The sequence below is a fragment of the Peromyscus maniculatus genome, chromosome 6, assembly GCF_049852395.1.
Source record: "Peromyscus maniculatus bairdii isolate BWxNUB_F1_BW_parent chromosome 6, HU_Pman_BW_mat_3.1, whole genome shotgun sequence".
Taxonomy (NCBI): domain Eukaryota; kingdom Metazoa; phylum Chordata; class Mammalia; order Rodentia; family Cricetidae; genus Peromyscus; species Peromyscus maniculatus.
Window position 1 is genome coordinate 125,698,660 of NC_134857.1, and position 23,789 is coordinate 125,722,448.

Below are 23,789 nucleotides of genomic sequence, written 5' to 3' on the forward strand. Positions count from 1 at the left end.
AAGTTTGGGATAAATCATTAAGTAGTAAGACTCCACTGGTAAAATCCCTCCACTCAGCTTAAAGCTTTGCTTTTAAGATGTTGCTTGTCTCACATCTTCTCAACTGTAAATATTTTTATTCTTCCCTCCCCCTGCATTCCTATAAAGACTCCCTTTATTGATTACTATTAATTGTTCCAAGATTATACAGCTAATTATGTAGTAAGTTGGACAGCATCTCCCCAAAATTCACACCGACTAGGACATGATCTTCTTTGAAAATACATTCATGTGTTGTGTCCCTTAACAATGAGGAAACGTTCTGAGAAACTTGTTAACAATTTCCTCACTGTCCCAGCATCATGCCTGTGTTTGCAGCATCTAAACTGATCAGGTCTCTCGTGCTCCAGAGTAGGCCGTGGGTACACGTATAAGTTGAGATGGAAATGCAGGTTCACGTTAGCGGTTGGGAAGAGGAACTGATCACAAAGAATGGCCAGGCATGTTTGCTTTTATTATCAATTATAGTCTGGCCCTGTGATTTAGCAGAAAAAGAAGAAATGAGTTTCCCAATGGAAGAATGAGAATGCATTAGAAATTGAGGGCTGAGAACTGCAGGCCATGATCCTGCACAAGGCTGAAGTTGGAGGATGGCTCGAATCCAGTTCAACACTTGCCTGAACAATATAGACCTTATTGCAAAGGAAGAAAAAAGGAAAATTGCTTGGCAGTTTTCCATGACCAAAAGTGATGATGGAGAGTGTTCACCATGGCGAACACGCTGTGCCTGGGTAGATGGAGAATAGAACTTGGAGCTGTTTCTCTCTTCCATCCTTCTGCAGTCTGTTCTCTTTTGATAGCTACAGTGAGCCTTTCAAAACAAACTCCAATCGCCTCGCCCCTTCTCTTCCAGGTGTTCTCTGCTCTCTCACTACCCGCACCTAGCCCCAACCTCTACCTCCTGGGGTTTACATTCCAGCAGTAGCTGCCCAGCTTGTCTCCCCTCCTAGAACAGTGAAAGCGATCCTCAAATCATAGATTGCATCTGTCACTCCTCTGCTCTGAAGCCTCCGTGGCTTCCCTTCTGACTCAGAGTAAACCTGAATGACTCAGAGCAAAGTCAGATTAAACTCTGACCGTGGCACACAAGAGTTCATCTCCCCATCACACAGAGCCTGTTTATTGGTGGCGCTGCCACTCCTAGAGCTCTTGCTCCATCTGTCTGCAGGGCTCCTCCCTCACTTCCTGCAGGTGGGAAATGTATACCTTCCCTCAGTGAAGTCTTCCTCACCACCCTTCCTATTTCCCTTCTTTATTCTCCCTCTTAGCATTTCTGAGCTTCTAACACATTAAATACCTTACACATAAAACTTTCCAAAGGTTCACCTTTTCTACTCAAAACATACACATGCTATAATATAAATTTCATGAGAAAACAGATTTTATTTTTGTTTTTCTGCTTGTTGGAGACAGGGTGTGCCTATGTAGCACAGGTTGGCCCAGTAAGTTACTAAGTAGCCCAGATTGACCTTGAACTTGGACAATCTGATCTTGGCCTCCCAACTGCAGACCCCTATGTCCAATATTTTGATCTTAAGACGGGATAATATCATCTACAGAGTTCAAACACAAAAACCACATAGTCAAGATGTAAAAAAAATTGTAAAAAAGGAAAAAATTCATAATGTTTTAAGTAAGTTTACGATTTAGTCGAATTTATATAGCTATCCTGGGGCCAGATGCAGGCTACTGATTGGGCAACACATCTAGCTAGTTTTTGCCACCACACCCCAGCTTAAGGAAAGGGATGTTTGATCTGTGTTATTCACCAAAACCTAGAAGAATGTCTACGGTGTAGCAGACTAGTTGGCATTCCACAAATGCTTGTTACTGGAAAGGCAAATGTTCAAGCAAGCTGGGTTAAACCAAGACACTGCATGACTAACCACACAGAAAGCGACTCTATTGTACTATGGTGTGAAAAAAGACGTGTAATGTAAAAGCCAAGAGTCCTGTGCTCTCGTCAGAACTACAGGGGTGTGGCTCTAAGCCATTTCCAGGTCTTTTGTTTTAGGTAAAGATTTGGGTTCCCAAGTTCGCCTTTGGTCCTCTTGTCATTTGAACCTACACTGGCAGAGTCACCATACTGTCCATAGCATCATTTTCAGCCTAGGACTCTATCTGGAGCTCCTCATCCACCACCTCATATGTTTTGCACATGCTGCTACAACAGATTAGAATACCATTCTGGAAATAGCCATTTGGCCTCCAACAAAATAACTTCCCCACCACAAGATGCCTAAAACACTTGCTTAGTGAGCAAGCATAAAGGGTAAAAACGAACAAGAGAGTGCAACTGTGCTCCAAGTAGCTCAGAACCTTAAATATACTCTTAGAGGCCCTAGAAGCTTATTAAATGTTATCTCTATTGCATAGGTTAATAAGTGGAAATGTTCCTAACAAACAGTGATTTAAGAATACCCAAACATTGCTTTAGATGCTAAAATGGTGGGATTGCATGTTTTTTTAATCTTAACAATTTTTTGTTATTTATTTATTTGCTTGTTCGTTTGTTTTACTTTGTTGTTGTTGTTGTTGTTTCCGTTCCAATGATCCTCTTGCTCCTGGAAGGTGCTAGGTCGTGGGTGGCAGTGGGCCCTGGACCAGGCCCTCAAACATTTCAATACTAGAGTTATATTGTGTGTGCGTGTAGACTTTGTCTATCTGTAGGCGTTTGTGTACGATCAAGCAATTGTAAAACCTGGACCAGCACAACAACAGGAAATCTTTCCGCAACATCTGGAAAAGAGAAGCCAACCAAAGCCAGCTCGGCCCACACTCCACCCAAATGAGGAGTCTGCGAGGGCGGGGAGATCCCGCTAAACTGAGCGGCCAAGGCCCCGCCCACGGAAACGACTCCTTCTGGGGAGACCAATCCGCAACCGTATGCAAATAACGAGTGGGCGTGGTTAGAGACGGCCTCCGTGGGCGAAGCCCCGCCGGAAGAAGGGACGAGGAGAACCGCGGGCTAGCACGGATTGGCTAGTCCACGTGTGGGGCGGGGCTTGAACGTAGACCCGCCCCGCTGAGGGGTGGCGCCTGAGCCGGGCCTTGTAGCCTAGGGACGTTGAGGAGTGCGGGGAGTGGCACCTCAGGCCCCAGGGGCGGAACCGGAAGTGGGGCGCTGAGAGCCACACCTCTGCGTTCCGGAGCGGGTCGTTCCCCGGGACCTGTTCCTGGTCCCCCAAAGTCCCAGCTTGATTCCCGGAGACCGGAGCCCTTCAGCCTGGACGGGGCGGCGCGGGCCGGAAGGACGCCATCCGGGCCTCGGCCATGGAGGCCCCTGCGCCGTCCCTAACCGAGGAGGACCTGACTGAAGTGAAGAAGGACGTGAGTAGCTCGGCCGGGCTGGGCGCAGCGGGGCGGGCGGGGGCGGAGGAAAGCGGAAACCCGGAGCCGAGCGACGAGGAACTTGAGGTCGGAAGAAGGCGAGGCCGGGGCCCCGCCGACCTGCCTGCATCCCGGGAGCTGGCTGGAGGCGACCCACCAGCGCCCTGTGAGTCCACAGAGAAGCTGTCGGCGCCGGCTTGGGGGCGTCCTTGCCGTCCGCTTCCCGCCGATGGCTCTCCATCCGGCTGATCCCCCACCCCACGTCACCCCCGCGGGAGCCGCTGGGCTCGGGCCGCCGGAGGTCTCTGTCCCGAGCAGACGCCGGCCGGGCAGGTGTCCCCAGGCGATGGAGCAGATGGGTGAAACTCGTCTGTCCGTCTGTCCGGGGGGCTGCGGAAAGCTCGCCAGCTGAAAGTCAGCCTGGAATTCCCCTAGTACTGGGACGCCCACGTATTTAAATGAAGGGGGTGTGCGTGCGTCTAGCGAGACTTGATGCCCAGGTAAACGTTGAAAATACTGTTATTAGCTAAATTAACTAAATTGCGCTCCTCTGCTTAGACCACGCAGAACTGCACACACACATTAATATTTGAGAAAAATGACTTGAGGCACGACATGCTTGGTTTTCCTTTTCCTTTAGCTACGTGTTTTGCCAGAAAAAAAAATATCAGATAAGCACCATTTAGATAATATACGTGAATTCACATTAAAAACAATAGTTCGTTCTAATTTAGCACCATAGTGCTATTGAAAGTCTGCAAACTTGACAGCAGGTTGTTGAAGACGTTGGTCTGCTTCAGATCCCTTTTTCTTACGATACCTTCCCCTTGTAAGGTTTATTGCACTGTACCCATAATTAAAATTAGCGTAGCTCACAACCAGAAGGAAATGGTGTGACTGGGATTTGTGCTGTGGTTTCCTTGTTCAGTGGAGTTGGTAGGGCATTTACTGTGGAAAGCCTTACATTCTCCTTGAGACTAGATCTTTAATAACTGCTACAGTCTTATTTAAGAAGCCAGTACACCATGCACTTGAAGCGTGGTGGCTGTGCTCCCAGGTCTGTTTCACCCAGTTTGTGAATTTTCTCACAATCCTTAAGATAACCTGTAAGGAAGAGAATTGCTTTCCGTTGTATAGCTGGCAAAGCAGGACAAGACCTGCCTGCAGCTACAGAGGAGAAGCGTGCTCCAGACCTTTGGTACTGCTCCAGGTGGGTCACTGAGGTGACCCACCCCGGCAGTTCCAGTTCAGACCTGTGTCAGATGTTCTTAACTGGAGAGAAACTATGGATGAGCTTCAAGGTGTCTATAGCAACGATTGTTTCTCAGATATTTAGCCTATTGTCAAAAGTGTTTATGACAAGCTTAAAAATTCATCCACATAACTTCAACTTCCTTCTTTCTCCACTCCAGACCTTTATTTCCAAGTGTTTACTAGGAATCACATTTCAGTATTGTACAAGTTATTCTTATATTTTCAAAAATTGAACTTCTCATTATCCTTCCTCCAAAACTGTTTGGTGTTCCTTCTGTATTGTCTGTCTTGATCAATGGTGGGAAGTTGTTTACACGAGGCTCTGTCTGTTTGCCGGGTTTGCTTTCTGTGGCGTCTGTTGTCTGTAGTCAGCTGTGGTCCAAAATAATAGGAATTTGATAAGTCGATATGGTACAAATTGAGCACTCTGCTAAGTAGCATGGTAAGATCTTGTACCACCACCCCACTGCACCTTTCCCCGGTGCATCACACAGTGGGTGTTACCTGCCTGTCAGCCCCTTAGCTGCTGGATTGTTAGATTAGTTTTTATGGCAGAGAGCTTGGGTATGGGGTTGGTACCATGAGGTTTCAGACATCCCCTGAAGTCTTGGTACGTGTCCTCCTCATGTTAGTGGGGATCCCCCGGGACACCTGTGTCTTCAGTGCTCCTCCCCCTTTTCATCTGTGTATTTTATGTGTCCTTTTTTGGTTTAATTTGGTTCATTTTAACAAATAGAGATTCCATGGTACTCTGAAGTCAATCATGTTATTTGGTTTTAACAGTTAAATTAAGAACCAAGACAAAATCCTGTTTTTAAAATAGCTCAATTTCTGGAATGAAGGAAATAGCCATACAATGATAATTTCAAAATATTGTAATGACATTTTCATTCATCCAAAACACTGCACTCTGGAGTGTAATGTCTACAGCATTAAACAGAACATTCCTGCTTCTTACCTGCTCTAAATATATAGGTCATTAAAGCTGAAAAATACAATATCATTCATATGATCATACAATTACAGATTTGGTCAGTACTTTGTACCAGGGCATTGTACTTTGGATAGGATGGTCAGATGTGCCTGAAAGTGGTTCCTGGAGGTTATGACAGAGCTGGGGAAGAACAGTTGAGGGAGAAAAGAATCTGACAGGGACCTAAGCCAGTCAAGACCTTTATAAGTTCAACGTGTTGAAGGAAGGCAGAGGGTAACAAGATGAAATGAGGAAGGTGGTCTAAGTAAACTCATGAAGGACTTGTTTTTTTTCTGCTGGTACAGGCTTGCTAAGGAATCAATAGGATTTTTGTTTGTTTGACTTTTAAAGATCTTTCTGCCTTTTCTGTGGCTCTAGAAGATGAGTAAAAGTAGAAAAGGCTGTGAAAAGACTTGAATATGTACAGAGAGATGATGATGGTTTGGATCAGGGTGAAGGCAGAAGTTCAAGGTGCATTTTAAGAGCATAGAAATGATGGGACTTGCCGGGCGGTGGTGGCGCACGCCTTTTAATCCCAGCACTCGGGAGGCAGAGCCAGGCGGATCTCTGTGAGATCGAGGCCAGCCTGGGCTAACAAGTGAGTTCCAGGAAAGGTGCAAAGCTACACAGAGAAACCCTGTCTCGAAAAACCAAAAAAAAAAAAAAAAAAAAGAAATGATGGGACTTGGCGGCAAACTGAAATTGAGGAAGAGTAGGTCTGAAGATCAGGAGATAGCTCTAAAGTAGAAATACAAGCATGATGCTGAAAAACTTGAGAACTAGCAGGTGAGGTGTTTGAGACCCTGTAAAAAGAAGTTTTCAGGTGCTGTCCTGCGGTCCTAGTCATTTGGAGGCTAAGACAGAAGGATCACAAGTTCGAGGCCAGGTGGACCATGTAGCAGAACCCCAGAGAGGGGATGAGAGGTACAGAGAGAAGTTTCATAGACATCAAAACAAAATGGGGACAGTGTCATACTTGTTGGCAAGGAAGTTGTGTCTGGAGGAAGGAGTTAGCAGCTGTGTCCCTGCTCTGAGAAGCCAAATAAGATGACGGTGGAAAGGCTCTGTCAACAGGGGCGGTCATTGGTGACTTTGGGAAGAGCACTGAGACACAGCAGAAATGTCTGGGGATGGACTGGGAGATGAGAGAAAGAAGTAGGAATCTGGTGCTGCAAGACAGCTGGGTCTGGCTCATCCTGCATGCTAAGGTAAGGCTCTCCAGAGATGACCAGTGACCTCAGTCTTAAAAGATGAGGAGGAGGAGCTTAAGGTATGAAAAGAGAAAATCAGACACATAACAGCGTAAAACAGTGGCAGTCCTCAATTGTAGGTGGAGCCAAAGTCCTGGGTAGAGTACTGCTGAATTAAGCTGGAGAGATAGGCCAGAACCGTACTATCAAGAATCTTGCCTGCCATGACTGGTCATTGAACTTTTACTGTATGTAAGAGATTAGGCTGAACTCAGGAGGCAGAAGCAGGCTGATCTCTGTGAGTTTGAGGCCAGCCTGCTCTACAGAGTGAGTTCTAGGACAGCTAGGGATGCACAGGGAAACCCTGTCTCCAAAAACAAAACAAGAAACAGAGTGAGAGAGAGAGAGATTGGACACACCATCCCAGTTAGTCTTCCTAGATGGGTTTAGTTCTTTATCCGTATTTTGTCGAGGAAGATCCTGAAGGTACAGTGGTTAAGTCATTTGTACCACCTATCAAAGTATGTTGCAGATTCAAGATTTTAACAGAAGTTTATCTCATTCCAGAGCCATGCTCTTCTTAATTATTTCTTAGATTTTTTTTTTTAAATATGGATGTTTTGATTGTGTGAATGTTTATATACCATGTTTGTCCCTGGTGTCTACAGAGGTCAGAAGACAGACCTCTGTGTCAGATCCCCTGGAACTAGAGTTGTGGATCATTGTAAGCCTCCATGTGGATGCTTGGAAGCAAACCCAGGTCCTCAGCAAGAACAAGTGCTCTTCACCACAGCTGCCTTCCCAGTCCCAGGGCTTTCAACTTCTTAACTATTGTGCTGTGGTTCAGGAATACCCAGTAAGTCATAGGCAGAACACAGTGTTGCTGTAATGTATATAACAGTTCAGAGTTCTGTTTTCTCTGAAAATTTGTAAAACTCTAGTAGATGTATGACAGAGAGAGTTGAGAAAGAGGAGGGAATTAGAAAATGTTACTTTTCTGTTAACGGTCCCTACAGGATATAAGGACCTGAGTGTCAGCAGTAGTGCTGAAGTGATGGTGATTGGCAGGAGGGAAGGAGAAGAACTGGGGTTGATTGGATTGTAGGAATTCCAAATGAGTTGAGACTAGGAAAATAATAAGGAAGATAAACTTAGTTTTCACATGTTGAATTTGAAGTGCCTTGAGATATCAAAGTGGAAAACAGACATACATTTGTGACTTGCCAGCATACATGATAAAAATGACCATAGGAGAAGTTTTTCAAGTTCATCTTTTAAATACAGTCTTTCACTCCACACCCACAGTGTGTTCAGTGTGTTCAGAATGCTTTCTGTGCTGTCATTGTTACAATTCTCTAATTGTTTCTTCCTTTGACCCCAATTTTGGTTCCCCAGTCCTTCTAAAAGTTTCCCTCTTGCTTTTTATTTATGCACATTTGATGACTCTTCCTCTGACTTACAACAAACATTGCTCAGCATGTTATAAAAGTCTTCCATGATCTAACTCCAGTTTGCCTTCCCAGCTTCATTCCTTACCACCCTCAGATGCATCGTGTGGCTGGGCATCTTCCCACTGCACGTCTTCATGACTCAGTAAATTCCCCCAGAGCCTGGAGGTAGCTGCACACCTGTGCTCTCCTTGTTCTTGATCTCCTTGTTCTTTCTCTTTGGAGCTGTATCACACGGTCTTATCATACTGGCTTGTGTGTGCTGTGTATTCCCCAGGAGCCCTTTGCATCCAGTGTGAAAATCTCGTTCATCTTTTTATATCCATGCTAGGAACTTAGACATAAAAAGTTTGCTGTGTGGATAAATAAATGCGTGTGGGAATTCAGTAGACAAAAACCTATGAGACAACTTTCCTGCCATTATTTTCTAACCAGGCTCTACTGAAATCTTCCACTGCCTTATTAACTCATTAAAATGTGAGTCAAATTAATCACCACTATCATTGTCCCTAACAGGACCAATCACCTACTCTGTCCCATGCAATTTCTAAGCACTTTGCATATATTAATTTATTCCTCTGAACTATCTCGTCACATGCGGAAACAGGCACAGGGGAGTTAAAGGACTTGCCCAGGGTCATGTGTCAGATTATCATCCCCATTTGTTATGACAAACGTGGACCTGATTTAAACACTCCACAGCGTGTGCATGAGCATTAATTACATGCTACCCCACTGATGTGTGCACTTTTTTGTTTTTATGTTTCAGTTAACACTAATGAAGACTGGAGTTAAAAACATAAATACAGACCAGCCTGAACTAGCTTCCCTTCATCTGGCTTTCCTCTAGTCTCCTTGTTCCTGATTTTCTCCAGCAGCCCCTCCTATGGTCCTCTCTTTACGTCCCTTTCTTCCCCTCCCACAAAGACTGGCTCAGTGGGTTGAATAGCTTTCCTAACTGACCTCAAAGCGGAGACATAAGGAAGGGCCTTTCAGGGATTTGTGGATTTTTAATGGTTTCATACTGAAGTGCTGTAATAATTAATAACAAACACTAAAAAGTTGCAAATTGTGAGATTCCACATCAAGTTGTCCTCTCTGGTACTAATTCTGAAGTTATTACTTGATAGTTACTAGAATATAAAGAAGTTTGTTTTTATTTTTAACCCTGAACTAGGTGACAATCTGTAGACTTCCTGTTTCTGCAGGCCTTCTTCCCATTACTGGGTCTTAGTTTTCAGGGGTTATGAAAGATGGAACAGAACCGGGCAGAGTTTGTGAGGACTGTGTGGGACCCACTTGTGTCTACCTAGACATCATCTTACTTAGCATGCATTTTAAAGGGCCTAGCCCTCCTGACTTTAGAACATTGCCTCATACTAGTTAAGATTCCTAACTAATGACCAGTCACCTCTGTGATTTTCCTGAGTGTTACAAAATAATGTTGAAGCATGTTTTCTTTTGTCTCTCAGGCTTTAGAAAATTTACGTGTTTACCTGTGTGAGAAAATCATAGCCGAGAGACATTTTGATCATCTACGTGCAAAAAAAATACTCAGTAGAGAAGACACGGAGGAAATTTCTTGCCGAACTTCAAGTAGAAAAAGAGCTGGAAAGTTGTTAGACTACTTACAGGAAAACCCTAAGGGACTGGACACTCTTGTAGAATCCATTCGCAGGGAGAAAACACAGAACTTCCTGATTCAGAAGATAACAGATGAAGTGCTAAAGCTACGGAATATAAAACTGGAGCATCTCAAAGGTAACTAATGCTGTACAGCAAAGAATTAACAGCACTTTTCAAAAGTCACAGGCGACCTTTTCTTTCCAAAAGCTTAAGGCTCAGAATTCTATTCAATTTACATTTCTTGCCAGATATATTATCATGATACAAAAGTGATAGAAACCCAGTTGGCTGTATTTGTATTCACTTAACAGTAGTGTTTGTAGAAGTTTATTTCTAAACTATGCCATAAACGTAATCCATTCAGAAATAAACTCAGAAAACACGGTTACATTACATTTTAAGAAAAGGAGCTATGCGGCTTATGACTGTATTCCTAAACTTAGAAAGCTAAGGCAGGAGGATTGCCAAAAGTTCAAAGCCAACCTGAGTTACATTGTGAGTTCCAGGTCAGCCTGGTATGTAGAATGAGACCTGTATGCAGAGTTTTCCTGTCCCAACCACCTGGTCCCAAATAACCGACAAAGAGGCTTAATATTACTTATAAATGCTCAGCCAATAGCTCAGGCTTATTACTAGCTAACGCTTACATTTAAATTAACCTATATTTCTATTTATGCTGTGCCACGTGGCGGTAACTTTATTAGTATGGCTCGTTCATCTCCTGCTCCCTCTGCTTCTTCCTCCAAGCATTCTCTTAGTCTGGCTCTCCTGCCTAACCTTAACCTGGCTATTGGCCAGTTTGTTTATTAAACCAATCACAGCAACAAATCTTCACAGTGTACAAATGGATTATTCCACAGCAGAGACCCTGACCTAACAACCTAAGAATGATCTAAAGGTGATGAATTTTAAGTTTAGCTGAGCTTTTCTTGGTGATTTCTCCCACCAGTTGATCAAAAGCAGTAATTGGCACATGCTTATAAGACTCATGCATAAAATATATGTGACTCTAAACCTAAAACCAGTCAGTTTGTGAGAGGCATGGGACCTGACACTAGCAAGAAAGGAGCACGTCACCTCCCATTTTACTCTCAGCCCAGGGAACTCTCTAATGGGGTGCTGTGTAGGACTGTCTGCTTAGTTGAAATCCCCAAGATGCTCCTCCCACCCACCCCTGCCCCATTTCTCCAGAACACTGAGTTTTACACACACACACACACACACACACACACACGCACACACACGCACACACACGTAAGCTTGGGCTGTTACTGGGCCTGCTGTTCTTGACATTGATGATAGAGCGGTGAGTCATTTAGGGAGCTGTCCATAAGAACCTCAAATCTGGATGTCTTCCTTATGTCTCCCCTTCATGAGCTTTATAAACAATGTCTGAGTCAGGTTTGCTGGTATACACCTGGGACACATAGGCAGAAGGACTGTGATTTTTTTTTAGGCCAACCTGGGCTACTCTCTAAGACCTTGTCTCAAAAAACCAGTGAGAGAGAAATGGAGGAAGGGTTGTGTCCAATACTGAAACTATCAGCAGAAAAGATGGCTTGCAAATTCGCTTTTAGACTTTGTTGGGTTTACCTCTAATTGTCAACCCAGGGGTTCCTCTGCCTGGAGACAACTCCATTGACTGTGTGCTAAGTGTAACAGATGGTGTTTGTGTTCTCCTGCTGGGGCTAATGTTCCAGTGGACCCGTAGGACATGATAGAATTCTGTGGTAGGCATAGGACAGTCGCTGTCTACCTGTAGTCCCCGCTCTGCATGGCAGTCCTGGAACGCTGCATGGCTCACCTGTTCATGCCTGTTTTCTCAACCCTAACAGTAACAGCGAGTGTCTCAGGTGACCACTAAATCCTCTTCAGTTTGAACATCCTGGTACTCAAGAAGCACTAATTGCCATTGACTGACTTGTAAGATTGGAGTATATGCCTGACTACATTTTAGTTTTATCAAGTAATAATATTTTTTGCAGAATGCTAATGAATGTTTCTTAGATAAAAATGGTAGGAGGCTGAAGCAGGAAGAATTAGAGTGCTAGGTCATCCTGGGCTGCTTAACAAGTGCAGAACTAATCTATGCTACACGGTGAAACCCTCTCTCACCGAGGGCGGGGGAACTAGCTGTGAAAGTCACTTATGAAAAATTATAGGAGCTGCTTTTTTTTAAAGGATTTGTTTTTATATGTCTGAGCTGTTTGCCTTCATTTATGTGCCTGGTGCCTGCAGAGGCCAGAAATCAGATCCCCTGGAACTGGAGATACAGATGGTTGTGAGCCACCTTGTGGATGGTGGGAACTGACTTGGTCTTCTAGAAGGCCAACCAGTGCTCTTAACATCTGGCCATCTCTCGCCTCCTACCCCACCACCATCCTTCAGCCATTAACTATGCAAGTAATTGTTGAATGTGAACAGTGGGCATTTAGTTAGCTGCTTTGAGATGGTGTCCTTAGCTTGAATATGTAAATCGGAGTGTTCTTGTTAGAAAAGCAAGTGAGACTGGAAGTGGATTGTGATGACAGCGTTTGTGAATTGCAGCTGAAATCCTAGTGCAGAGGAGGAAGTGGCAGGAGCCAGCCTGGGCTACAGGAGACCTGTCTCACACAACAAATTGGGGTTGTATTGTGACTAGCTCACAGTCGTTGAGAAGTTACAAGGTGGGAGGGGCGTCCCTTTGCTGGTTCCTCTCTCATTGCATTTCTCTGTTCTGTTGCAGGCTTTCTCATTGCATTTCTCTGTTCTGTTGCAGGCCTGAAGTGCAGTAGCTGCGAGCCCTTTGCAGCTGGAGCCAACAACCTTTCGAGGTCCAACTCAGATGAGAGCAACTTCTCTGAAAAACAGAGAGCGGCATCCACTGTCATGTACCATCCCGAGGGGGAATCCAGCACCACCCCCTTCTTCTCTACCGAGTCATCTCTGAATTTGCCAGTCCTGGAAGTTGGCAGAACTGAAAACAGCAGCTTCTCCTCAACCACCCTTCCTCGACCTGGGGACCCCGGGGCACCCCCTTTGCCCCCAGATCTGCGCTTGGAAGGAGGATCTTGTGGAAACTCAAGTGAAATCTTTCTCCCCTTACGATCACGTGCTCTTTCACGCCAGTGACACATCACTGCCTAGTCTTTTAATAGTGATGGAAATGTTGTAAATGATAGGATCTTTTTATAAAAACCACTCACAGTTTATAAAAAGTTCACTCACATCCGATATGTGTCTTTTAAATCACAGTGTGCACACTCTCTGTAAATAGGATTTGTTAGAGTAAAAGAGCACACTCTAGGGGTAGCTGGATGTAAATCACGGGTGTGCGCTTTTCCATATTGTCTTTTTTTTTTTTTAATTTTTAGTTGTTTAGTATTTTTAACTCTTATGTTATAAGACTAATTTTATCAGAATACTTCTCAATTTGAGAAATCAACTCATGGGCTGAGAATACTGTTTCTCAGCACACTTATGCTACAAATTCTCAGATCATTTCCCAGTGACCTGGCAGTCCATTTCAGCAGGAAGCTGTTCTGACTTGCAGTAAAGCCAGGCCGTGGACAAGCTGCCCAAACGCTAAGGAGGATCTCCCACTCCTTGGTTCTGAGAAGCCTTCGGGTTCTAAAGAAACACCTGATGGCACTGAGCCACCTGTGACCTCAGTTGGTCAGAAATCACTCTGGACTGCTCTTGCCAATTGGTGCGTCTATCTGGAATCTAGAGTCCTTGTGTCACCATTCTTGTCCCTAAAGAATATTGTCCCAAGCCGAGGTGGTGCACGCCTTTAATCCCAGCACTTGGGAGCCAGAGGCAGGCAGATCTCTGAGTTCAAGGCCAGCCTGGTCTATAGAGGGAGTTCCAGGACAGCCAGGGATATACAAAGAAAAAAAAGGAATGTTATCCCAATAGGATACTACTTGTAATTAATATTACTTGTAACTGATTAAAAATATTTCCTCTGAGCCTTTCAGTCTTTTTCAATGAACACTGCTCTATGGATAAAGTAACTGGCACAATTGATTTTGGAATGTGTGACAATTGTGTTTTTAATATTTTTATCAAGCAGCCACTAGCTACATCAGTTTTTATTGTATTACAAAGTTTGACTAACTTTACACATTTAAAAAATGCTGATTGTTTTCATTTAAATTATAATTTTACATATTTCCTGATATCCACCTCCTGTATATTTCTATTATTTAAAAATTAAGAAATGAAAAGTTGCTATTAACAATAAAATTTTTTTTAAGGTAGTGATGTTTCAGAGTCAAAAACTCAAAATGTCTGGTTTCCAAATGTCTGACCCTTTTTTATACTGGTTTTTAAAGTAGAAAACAGTATTTCAAAGCCAGATGTGTGTACATGCTACAATTCTTGGGCGCAGGAGGGTCTTGGGTGCAGGAGCGTTGTAAGTTTGAGGTTACACAGTGAGTTCCAGGTCAGCCAGAGCCCATTGTCTAGACTGTCTGCAGAAGTGGTGAGGGGGTGAGAGGAGTGTTGGGAAGAAGAGGAGGAGGAGGGGAACATAAAATGGGAAGATGGCAGTGACTCAGTCGGATATAGTTTGTTACTAAGTTAATGGATACGGTAGTAAGAAGTTACTTTTCAGGAAAACCAGATTAACACAGTATACAAATCATACCTCCGCATTCACTTTTTTATTGCTTTTTTAAAAAGTATGCTTTTTGTACAGTTGTAGGTTTAACAGAAAAATTGAGCAAAATAATTTGTTAAATACTTCTTCCTCCCTGTTTCCCATACTTCTTTTACTGGTGTGATAACTTATTAAAGTTGGTGAGCCAATAACATTGATACATTGTTATTAACCAAAGTCCATATTTGGGTCCTCCATTGTATAAGTTGCAAGTTTTTAGAAATATGTATTACAAATCTACCCAAAAAGTGTCATAACCAAATAGTTAATTTCACCGCTTTAAAAAAATCTTTCCTGGTGCATCTGTTCAGCCTCCCCTCATCCCAGTCCTAGCAAGCATTGACCTTTTCTAGAATGTCTATTGTTGGGGCATAAAGAACAGAGCAGTCTCGGGCTGCTTTCAGCTCCTCAGGCTTTTCAAGGTGTTCCGTGAAGAGACTCATCCTTAGCATAGTACTTGAAGGGTTAGGCCAGGATGGTGGTGGCAGTTATTAAGTTAGGCTGGCTCTTTGTTTTGTTTTAAATCTAGCTTTTTAGTTTTGTTTACATTTTTCACTTGTTGATTAAATAACTGTGTGTAGGATGTGTGTGAGTACTTGTGTGTGTGTGTGTGTGTGTGTGTGTGTGTGTGTGTGTGTGTGTGCGTGTGTGTGCGCGCGCGCGCCTGTGTCTGGAGGCCAGAGGTCGATGTCTGGTGTCTTCAATTGCCCTCCATCTTACTTTTTGAGACAGCGACTGGCTCCCCCTGGAGCTCACCGTTTGGCTAGCCTGGCAGATCCTGGGATCCTCCTGGCTCTGTTCCCCCATGCCCTAGGGTTACAAATGTATACCACTACATCCAGCTTCTGTGTGGTGTTGGGAACCCACACTGGGTGAGCGGATGTGTGCAGCAGGCACGTCACTGACAGCCATCTCACCAGCCCCTGCTAATCAACTCTTTGAGTCCTTATTTGTAGTGCTAGAGATTTCTATCTCCTGTCCAAGAGACTTGACCATCCCAGCATCTTGGTGCTGCTTTCGAGTTTTCTGGAAATTCTGTTGTTTTACTTATCCATTTTGCTCTCATTCCTGGTTGGTTGGTTTTTGAGACAGAATTTCACAGTAACCTGTGGTGGCCTGGGATGTCTGATCCTCAGGCATTCACTGTCATCTCCCCAGGGCTGAGATTCCAAATACGCACCTCCACACCAGAACTGAGGATGATTTGGGGGACGCCAGCACTTTGTACAGAGAACATTTTTGTCTCTGCCAGTCTAGGTACTTGGATGGAACTTATTTTGGAAACACTTAGACCTATTTTCTCATAAATTATAATCCAACAATATTCATTGATGTAGTCCATGGACAGCCACCAAAATAAATACTAGGAATATAAACATGAACAAGGCAGTCTAGCCCCTTCCATTGTCCCATAGAATTCAGAAGTTAAGAATCATACAGAAGGCCGGGCAGCACTCTGGAGGCAGAGCCAGGCGGATCTCTTGAGTTCGAGGCCAGCCTGGGCTACCAAGTGAGTCCCAGGAAAGGCGCAAAGCTACACAGAGAAACCCTGTATAAAAAAATAAAAAAGAATCATATAAAATGGCAAGTTGTTAATGAATGTGTCGACTTTGACCAGGGATCCTTAACTGGGATCTAAATAGATACAATGATACCAACTTCATTAGGAGAGGGGGTAAAATTACCACACTGGCCTCTAGCTTGTGGCAATCTTCCTGCCCTGTCCTCCCAAGGGCTGGGGTGAGAAGTGTGCGGTCCCACTCCCCCATGCTTGTTCTTACTGTTGTTTTGTTCTGAGACAGTGTCTCCTACATAGCACTAAGCTGGCAAGGAGCCCCTTGTGTACACCTCTCTGGCCCTCAAATTTGCAGCAGCCCACCCGCCTCAACCTGGGATCATAGGCATGCCTCACTAGGCCTGGCCTTTCTGTGTCATAATTACCAGCCGAGAGTTTGGCTGTGGTCACTGGTACAGATCTAGGGTTCTCTGGGGAAAAGCAAAAGTAACCTTGCCCGGGATTGTGGGATCCCCGCCTCCAGCCTCTTTCCCTCCGCCCAGGAGTAGGTGCGCAGCACCGCCGCTAGGGGACGCAGACGCATCACTTGCCGGTCCAGCGACGGGGCGGGGCCAGTCGCGGCTTCCGGCTTCCGGCCGAGAGGGTGGTCGGCCGCCGCCGTCATGGCAGCTGAGGAGAAGGACCCCCTGAGCTATTTCGCGGCTTACGGGAGCAGCAGCTCCGACTCGTCGGGCGAGGAGAACAGCGAGCCGGAAGACGGGGGTCGCAAGGAGGCGGCGCCGGCTCCGACGGCGGGCGGCCGCGGGAAGCCGGCGGAGAAGCGGCTGCCGGGCCCCGAGGAGCTGTTCCGCAGCGTGACCCGGCCGGCCTTCCTCTACAACCCGCTCAACAAGCAGATCGACTGGGAGCGGCACGTGGTGAAGGCGCCCGAGGAGGTGAGGTCCCCGGCCCCGCGGCCGCCCCGGGGCCCCGCCGCCGCCGCCCCCCACACGCACGCACGCCGCGGGGGGCCGCGCGTCCCCACGGCCCCGGGACCCCGGGGGGTGTCAGCCCGGGCCCGCCCCTCCGCGCTCGGGGCCCCCAGCCGGGCGACGACTAACGGTGGTGACTCCCCGCCCCCCGCTGCAGCTTCTCCCCGAGACCCCTTCCCTTTGACGCCGAAGTGCCTGCGCTGCTGCCGCCAAGACAGTGTCTGCCGCAGCCGCCTGAGGGGTCAGCCTGGCCGTAGTATCTGAGACTGGATCCTTCTTTGGTAACTAAAAGTTATTAGCTTTATTTATCCAGGGAGCCCTGTGACTTTTCACTGAACAGTATTGTGATGTTGATAGAAGGAGAAAAAAATAAAAGGGTGTCTTTTAAGCCTAAAGGATTTAAAAAAAAAAAAAAAAAGAAGCCAGCCAGAAAGATGAGCAGTCGGCAGGGAGGTGCATGCGCGCTCGTATCCATCGCGGGGACCTCGGTTCGTCACAGGGCCTCTTCATGTGCTTACTTAACAGCCTCCAAAGGAATTCAAAGTCTGGAAGTCCAACTATGTGCCACCCCCAGAGACCTACACTACTGAGAAGAAGCCGCCGCCGCCGGAGCTGGACATGGCAATAAAATGGTCGAACATCTATGAGGACAATGGTGATGATGCCCCACAGAATGCTAAGAAAGCCCGGCTTCTGCCGGAAGGGGAGGAGACCGTGGAATCGGGTAAGAGTGCTGTCAAGATTGCAGCCCATGGTGCTTCTTTAAGGAGTGCGCACTCAGGGAGCAAAATTGAGACCCTGGTGGATTGATTGGAAGACCTGACTTTGGATACTAACAAGAAGTCGTTTCCATCTTTCGGGGTTTTTGTTTTATGTTGTGTGAGACAGGGCGGTGTAACCTGGATGTTCTCTGAGGCCAGCCTGTCTTTGCCTCTCAGTGGTAAGATGAAAGGTATGGGCCACCACTCCCAGCTTCTGCTCTGCTAAGATCTAAGAATGTGTCCTGCCTGAAAGTAGTCTCGGAAGTCTCCAGGGTACGTGCTTGTAGGGTGCCTTAGTAGAGCGGCGGGTGTTAATTCACGGGTGACGGGAACTGCAGCTGGGACATGCTGCAGGCTTCATTTCTACTAAGACAGTTGTGTGTTAGAACTGAAATGAGGACGTCAGAATGTAATCAGCTGTGCATGGGACAGCCATAGTCTGGTTTGATTTTCTTGCCTTTGTTGGTAATCTCATAATTTCACCTCTTTCTTGGACTACCATGGTAATCTCTGCCTGCAGACTCTTACCCCTGCTTCTCTGTGTCTCAAGCTTCTAAAATTTATATCTGACTGTGTAACTGGCTTGCCCCAAAACCTCCACAAACAGAAGAGAGCTGGCACTTTCTTTGTGACCCACCCAGTCCCCCTCACCACCAGCCTTTTGAAGGGCTCCATGCCAGCATTTGAAGATGTTGAAATTTAGAACTGAGTGGAGCACACTTTCATATGGGTTCCTGGCTTTAATGTACTTTTCACCTTAGTCTAGACTGGACGTTTTAAACTCTGGGCTGATAAAGCCATTCATCGTACAAAATCCAACATGCAAACAGTTTCTAGTACACTCTTGATAGTAATTCTTCTCCTTTACCTGGGATGTGCCAGTGCTGCTAATTCGTCATAGTTGTGTGTGGTTATTTCTTCATATGCTCTCTCCCTTACGAAATCCCGGATCTGGTCCTCTGTGGGTCCATAGTTAGTAGCACATTGTGAGTGAATGACTCTGTAGAGTTGAGCTCAGCATTTTAGACCATTAAAGGCCATTTGCCTTTTTAGTTAAACCGATTTCTGATCTTCCACTACAGGGACCAGCGTTACAGAGAGACATTTAATAGCTGGGTTCCTGCTGTAGCTGAGGATGACCTTGAACTCCCTCCTGCCTTCATCTAGAGAGGACTATAGGTTTATACTATGTCAAGGTTTTTATTGAAGATCTTAAAGTGTGAATTTTAATACCTCTTATGTATGGCACTTTGATTAAAAAGTATTTTTGAATAAGGAATCCTTATGTAGTCTATAAAACCAGAACAGGGAAATACAGAATGAGAGCTTATAACATGTCCAAGGTCGGAGTAAATGTTTCATACACGTTTCCTAATTTAATATTAACAGCCTGACACAAGAGTGACCCATAGTTCATTATCACTGTCTTGTAGACGAGGAAACAGTCTGACGTGAGAGAATTTGTCTGGGTTCACACCATTGGGAACTGAGAAAATAGGACTTCAAATTCAACCTTGAGATAGCATCTGTGCCTTATTAAGCTAAGGTTTGGTCACATCGTGTTTTCACAGTTTAAGAAGTAATCATTCTTCTCAAGGGACCAGAGTTGATAATCCAGGTTGCTGTAGTCTAGCGTTCTTACATCTCTGGACCTTTATGATAAAGGCCAGAAATTATATTCAAGTAAGCAAGGATCATCTTTTTTCTAACTTTTGGGTTCAATTACCAGAAATTCAAATAATGGCAAATAACGCCCACATTTCCATAGCTAATTCTGTTCTTTTGATCAGAAAATGAATGTCAGCAATTGAAAAGACATAAAGACCAACGTTTTTCTGGGTTAAAGCTGGAACATATGACTCAATGGTTGTTCTGAGACTGAGGAAATAGCACAGTCATAAAGTGCTTTCCTCATAGGCATGAGGACCCGGGATCCTGAGTGCTGGAATCAAAGGCGTGGGCCAACAACGGCTGACAAATCTTAAATTGTTAATTTGGATTTAAGCATTGGTTATTGTAATAAATGCCTCCACCTGTTTAGAGATTGGGTCTGAAACTCAGCATGTAGCCATGACCATGAACTTCTGGTCCTCCTGCCTCTACCTCCCAAAATGAGATTAAAAGTGTGTGCCACCCTGCATGCACATTATGTGCATGCTAGGTGAGCATTCTACCAACTCAGCCACATCCCCAGCCACTAGTTTCCTTTTGAGAAGTGACTTTTTGTCATTGCAAGCTGCCATGCTAATTTGTCTGTCATTTTCTTTTTGTATGTATGTGAGTATGGAGGCCAGAGGGCAACCCTGGGTGTCAGCCCTTGTCTTCTGCCTTGTTTGAGACTTTGTGCTATGTATGTATATATGCATGCTTGCATACTATGTCTAGCTGGCCTTTGAGCTGGGCATTCTCTGTCCCTCCCACATTGCCATGGGAGCACTGAGGTTAGATAGATGTCTTAACTAGTCAGGCTTTTTTGCAGAGACTACAGGGATTCAAATTCATGTCCAGAACCACCTCCCCAGCCCCTGACAACATTGTTTACCTATAGCTTGTCATTAATGAAGCATGTATTGGAAAGTCTGCCCACTTAATTATATTTTAAATTCATCATTGAGTTACCTTGCTTTTATTTGACTATCCTATATATTCTTCCTTTGTTCTTTTTTGCCACTGATTTCCAGAATTTAGAGGATCTGAGAAAGTTGAGATCCAGCCTTGCCTCTCACTGTTTTCCAGGGCTGCTTGTTTAGTGACCGTGAAATACAGAGAAATAAAACTTAGATTTTCATAGCGTTATTAACAAATAATTGTAAAGCCAGCTAATGGAGCAAGTGGTTTTTATTTAACTTTTGTTTTAATTGTAAAAGTACACAGGTTAAGTTAATGTTGTGTACCTTGGGTAATTCAAGTTGTGTAATAGGAAAATTATATTTCACACCAGTGTGTCTGTGCTGTTAGGATTAGTTTTTTAAAAACAAAAAAGCAGAAAGCTATTTCTGTGCTGGTTTTTAAGGCAGTACCTTATTTTGACGCTAGGGGACAGGAGCTCTCCTGCTCTGATCACTCATGGGAACTCCTTTTTCCAGTTGTAGTAGTAGGTGGTTTCAGTGTTTATCAGTAGATTTACCTGTATTAAGTGACAGAATAAAAGCAGAAATGTCCCTTTTTAATGTGTGTTAATAGTGTGGCTTGATAGTAGTCTTCAAAAAATGCTTTTAACTTTTATATTACTATTTCTGAAAATAATTTCAAGGTAAACTTGATAATTAAACTCCAGCTAAAAACTATAGTTTGTTTGCTTGAAGTGGGTATGGTGGCTTCACACCAATATTCCCTACACTCAGGAAGCAGGAGGTTCAGGCATTTGGACCCAGCCTGGATTACAGATTTTTGTCACATGATTTGTGATTTGAACTTGGCAGTTTCCTTTTTTTTTTTTTGGTTTCTTTTTTTTTTTTTTTTTTTTTGTGGTTTTTTGAGACAAGGTTTCTTTGTGTAGCTTTGCACCTTTCCTGGAACTCACTCTGTAGCCCAGGCTGGCCTCGAACTCACAGAGATCCGCCTGCCTCTGCCTCCCGAGTGCTAGGATTAAAGGCATGTGCCACCACCGCCCGGCAGTTTCCCTAATTTTTTAATGTGAAGATCTTAAGGCATCAAAATATTTTATATGTCACCATACTATACCTTTTGGACTTTAGGTATGCTGTTGATCAAGAAAATAAAGTTCCTCCAGGCATGGAGTCTTGTGTCTGTAATCTTAATACCTGGAAGGCTTGAGGTTAGGAGAATTATGAAATCAGGCAAGTCTAGGCTACGTAGAAAGAAAGGGAGGGGAGAGGAGAGAAAGCAGAGTAAAGTCAAGGCTAAGGGTAGTCAGTATAGGGTGGTTGTCTGGAAGGCATCAGGCTATGGGGTTTGGTCCCTGGTACCATGGAAGTAAGGCAGTCAGAAGCTGTGTGTATCTATACGGAATTCTTCTGGAGTGGGGCCACCGATGAGGCAGGATGTTGCTATGTATAGCTGGCTGGCCTCAAACTCCTAGCAGTCCTCCTGTCTCAGAACTCAGAGTACTAGGACTGTAGGCCTACCACCACCACACCTGGCTGGAGTTTGCATCACACATTTGCTTAGGGAGATATGAATTAGCAGCTAGTCTGTGCCAGCCTGTGTACATTGAACCACATAATTGAATTTTTTACAAATAGAGTGAAAAGGTCCACTTTTTCAGGCATGACATTTTTATTCATGGAAATTTTCTGTGGCCATAGACAATAGCAGTGGGGGATCGGGCACTGTTTATTGTAAGGTTCTGTAGTCTTCCTCATCCAGATTTTCCTTAATGTGAAGGTGGAGCCTGCTTACCCTGTTGCTTTTAAGATGTTCTGACTGTCTAGGAAGGAATGGTCCAGAATTTGAACAGATACCTGTGAGATTCTCTGACCCTTCACTTGTGCTTTTAACGTCAGAACATACGGTGGGTTGATCATAAGACTGGGAGAGGAAATCGGAGAGGAAAAGTACAGCTGCTGGCCACTTAGTGAGGCTAACAGGTGATGCATGTTCTGTAGAAGGAAACTGCTCCGTTTTCATGAAGTGTGGTGTGTGTCTAAATGATGCAGTATGTGCACTGGGAAGTTTGGGACCGACCAGCTGTTTCAGAAGAAGCTGGTTTTTGTGAAGTAAGATAAATTAAGCCGGCCGGGCGGTGGTGGCGCATGCCTTTAATCCCAGCACTCGGGAGGCAGAGCCAGGCGGATCTCTGTGAATTCGAGGCCAACCTGGGCTACCAAGTGAGCCCAGGAAAGGCGCAAAGCTACGCAGAGAAACCCTGTCTCGAAAAACCAAAAAAAAAAAAAAAGATAAATTAAGCCTAAGAAGTTAATTTACAAATGTTGTATTGCTGTAATTTAAAAAAAATGCTTGTTTCCATATGTAGTTTAATATCAGGGTTCTAAGAATTAGTATTTAGTTTTTATTGGTAAGCTTTCAAACAGCTGATGAGCTTTTGGTATAAAGCTAATAAATGAGTTTTCTGTGTTGATTTTTTAAAGACTCACTAATGACACTCTTTTCTTCCCTACTTGAAGATGATGACAGAGATGAGCGTGCATCTAAAGCTCGAAGAGTGGAGCCAGAAGCAGCCAAGAAGAAGAAGTAGAGAGGCAGTGGCGGCGAGAACACTGGGCTGCGGAGCTCCTGAGATGTGTCGTTGGCTGGAGTGTTTGCTCTTGTGGTTCTCATGACAGACATCTCCATGAGAGTATTTATGTTAATGAACTAACAAGTATCGCCTCAAGACTTTCCACTGTAGAACTGAGGTTTTTATTTAAAACCTGTATGTATTTACAACTCTAATGGTGACCTGTGATTGTGAACTGACAGTACTTGGAAGCATTCTGGCTATCACAGAATTGGTGACAGGCTTTGAGAGTTTTGTCACATGGACATGCCAATGTTCTTTGGACCTTTTATAAAGGAATCTATTTTTAAAGTAAATATATTGTAATGTACTGTGAACTTGTGGGTGCTCTTCATTAGTGTCTGTACAGTGTAAATAGATGATCATGGAAATAAAATTACTTCCGTCAACATTGCTATTATTGTATGCCACTAACAAGTGTTTGTAACAAGCAGCCTGTTTGCCCTGTGACCTTTTAATTCACGGTAGGGATTAGCATGTAGGGAGAGCCTCCCGTGTTTAGGTGCCTTGTGCATACTTCTCTCCAATGGTCCTGTAAAGTAGACGTTAGTATCCTATTTTGTAATGAAGAGAGCTAGAAGAACTGGACAGGGCTACACAGCCAGTGAGTGGAGACTAGCAGATTCACTCAGGACTCTGACTCCAGAGTCAGATTAAACTACCTGACCTCTCAGCAGACTTCAGGCATTTTCCAAAAACATTATCTCTTCCACATACACTTCTGTTGTTAGGGGAGGTCTTTTCCTGCCCTGGTTATCAGCTGCACTTAACATACCATACATGCCTTATAGTGTGATTATTTTTTCATCTCCTCATTAAATATGCTGAAGATAGGCTCT

At 44.5% G+C, this 23,789-nt stretch overlaps 2 protein-coding genes across 5 annotated transcripts; both read left to right on the forward strand.

Moving 5' to 3' along the window:
- Positions 1-3,073: 3,073 nt before the first annotated feature.
- Positions 3,074-14,101, forward strand: Bcl10 (BCL10 immune signaling adaptor). Of its 2 annotated transcripts, none has more exons than XM_006984739.4 (3): positions 3,074-3,369; positions 9,707-9,995; positions 12,619-14,101. In XM_006984739.4, exons 1-3 carry the CDS (start codon positions 3,313-3,315, stop codon positions 12,969-12,971), a joined length of 699 nt encoding a protein of 232 aa, XP_006984801.1. In that variant the 5' UTR covers positions 3,074-3,312; the 3' UTR covers positions 12,972-14,101. The 2 variants fall into 2 exon arrangements, with proteins under 2 accessions (XP_006984801.1, XP_042135998.1); XM_042280064.2 differs by lacking the exon at positions 3,074-3,369 and adding an exon at positions 3,432-3,869.
- Positions 14,102-16,618: 2,517 nt separating this feature from the next.
- Positions 16,619-23,339, forward strand: C6H1orf52 (chromosome 6 C1orf52 homolog). Of its 3 annotated transcripts, none has more exons than XR_013052422.1 (3): positions 16,619-16,953; positions 17,515-18,023; positions 22,838-23,339. XR_013052422.1 is itself a non-coding variant. In XM_076575118.1 (3 exons), the coding sequence occupies exons 1-3, from the start codon at positions 16,681-16,683 to the stop codon at positions 22,906-22,908; spliced, it is 543 nt and encodes a 180-aa protein (XP_076431233.1). In that variant the 5' UTR covers positions 16,625-16,680; the 3' UTR covers positions 22,909-23,339. The 3 variants fall into 3 exon arrangements, 1 of the variants encoding a protein (XP_076431233.1); XR_013052421.1 differs by having other exon boundaries at positions 17,515-17,941; XM_076575118.1 differs by having other exon boundaries at positions 16,625-16,953; positions 17,515-17,713.
- Positions 23,340-23,789: the final 450 nt, after the last annotated feature.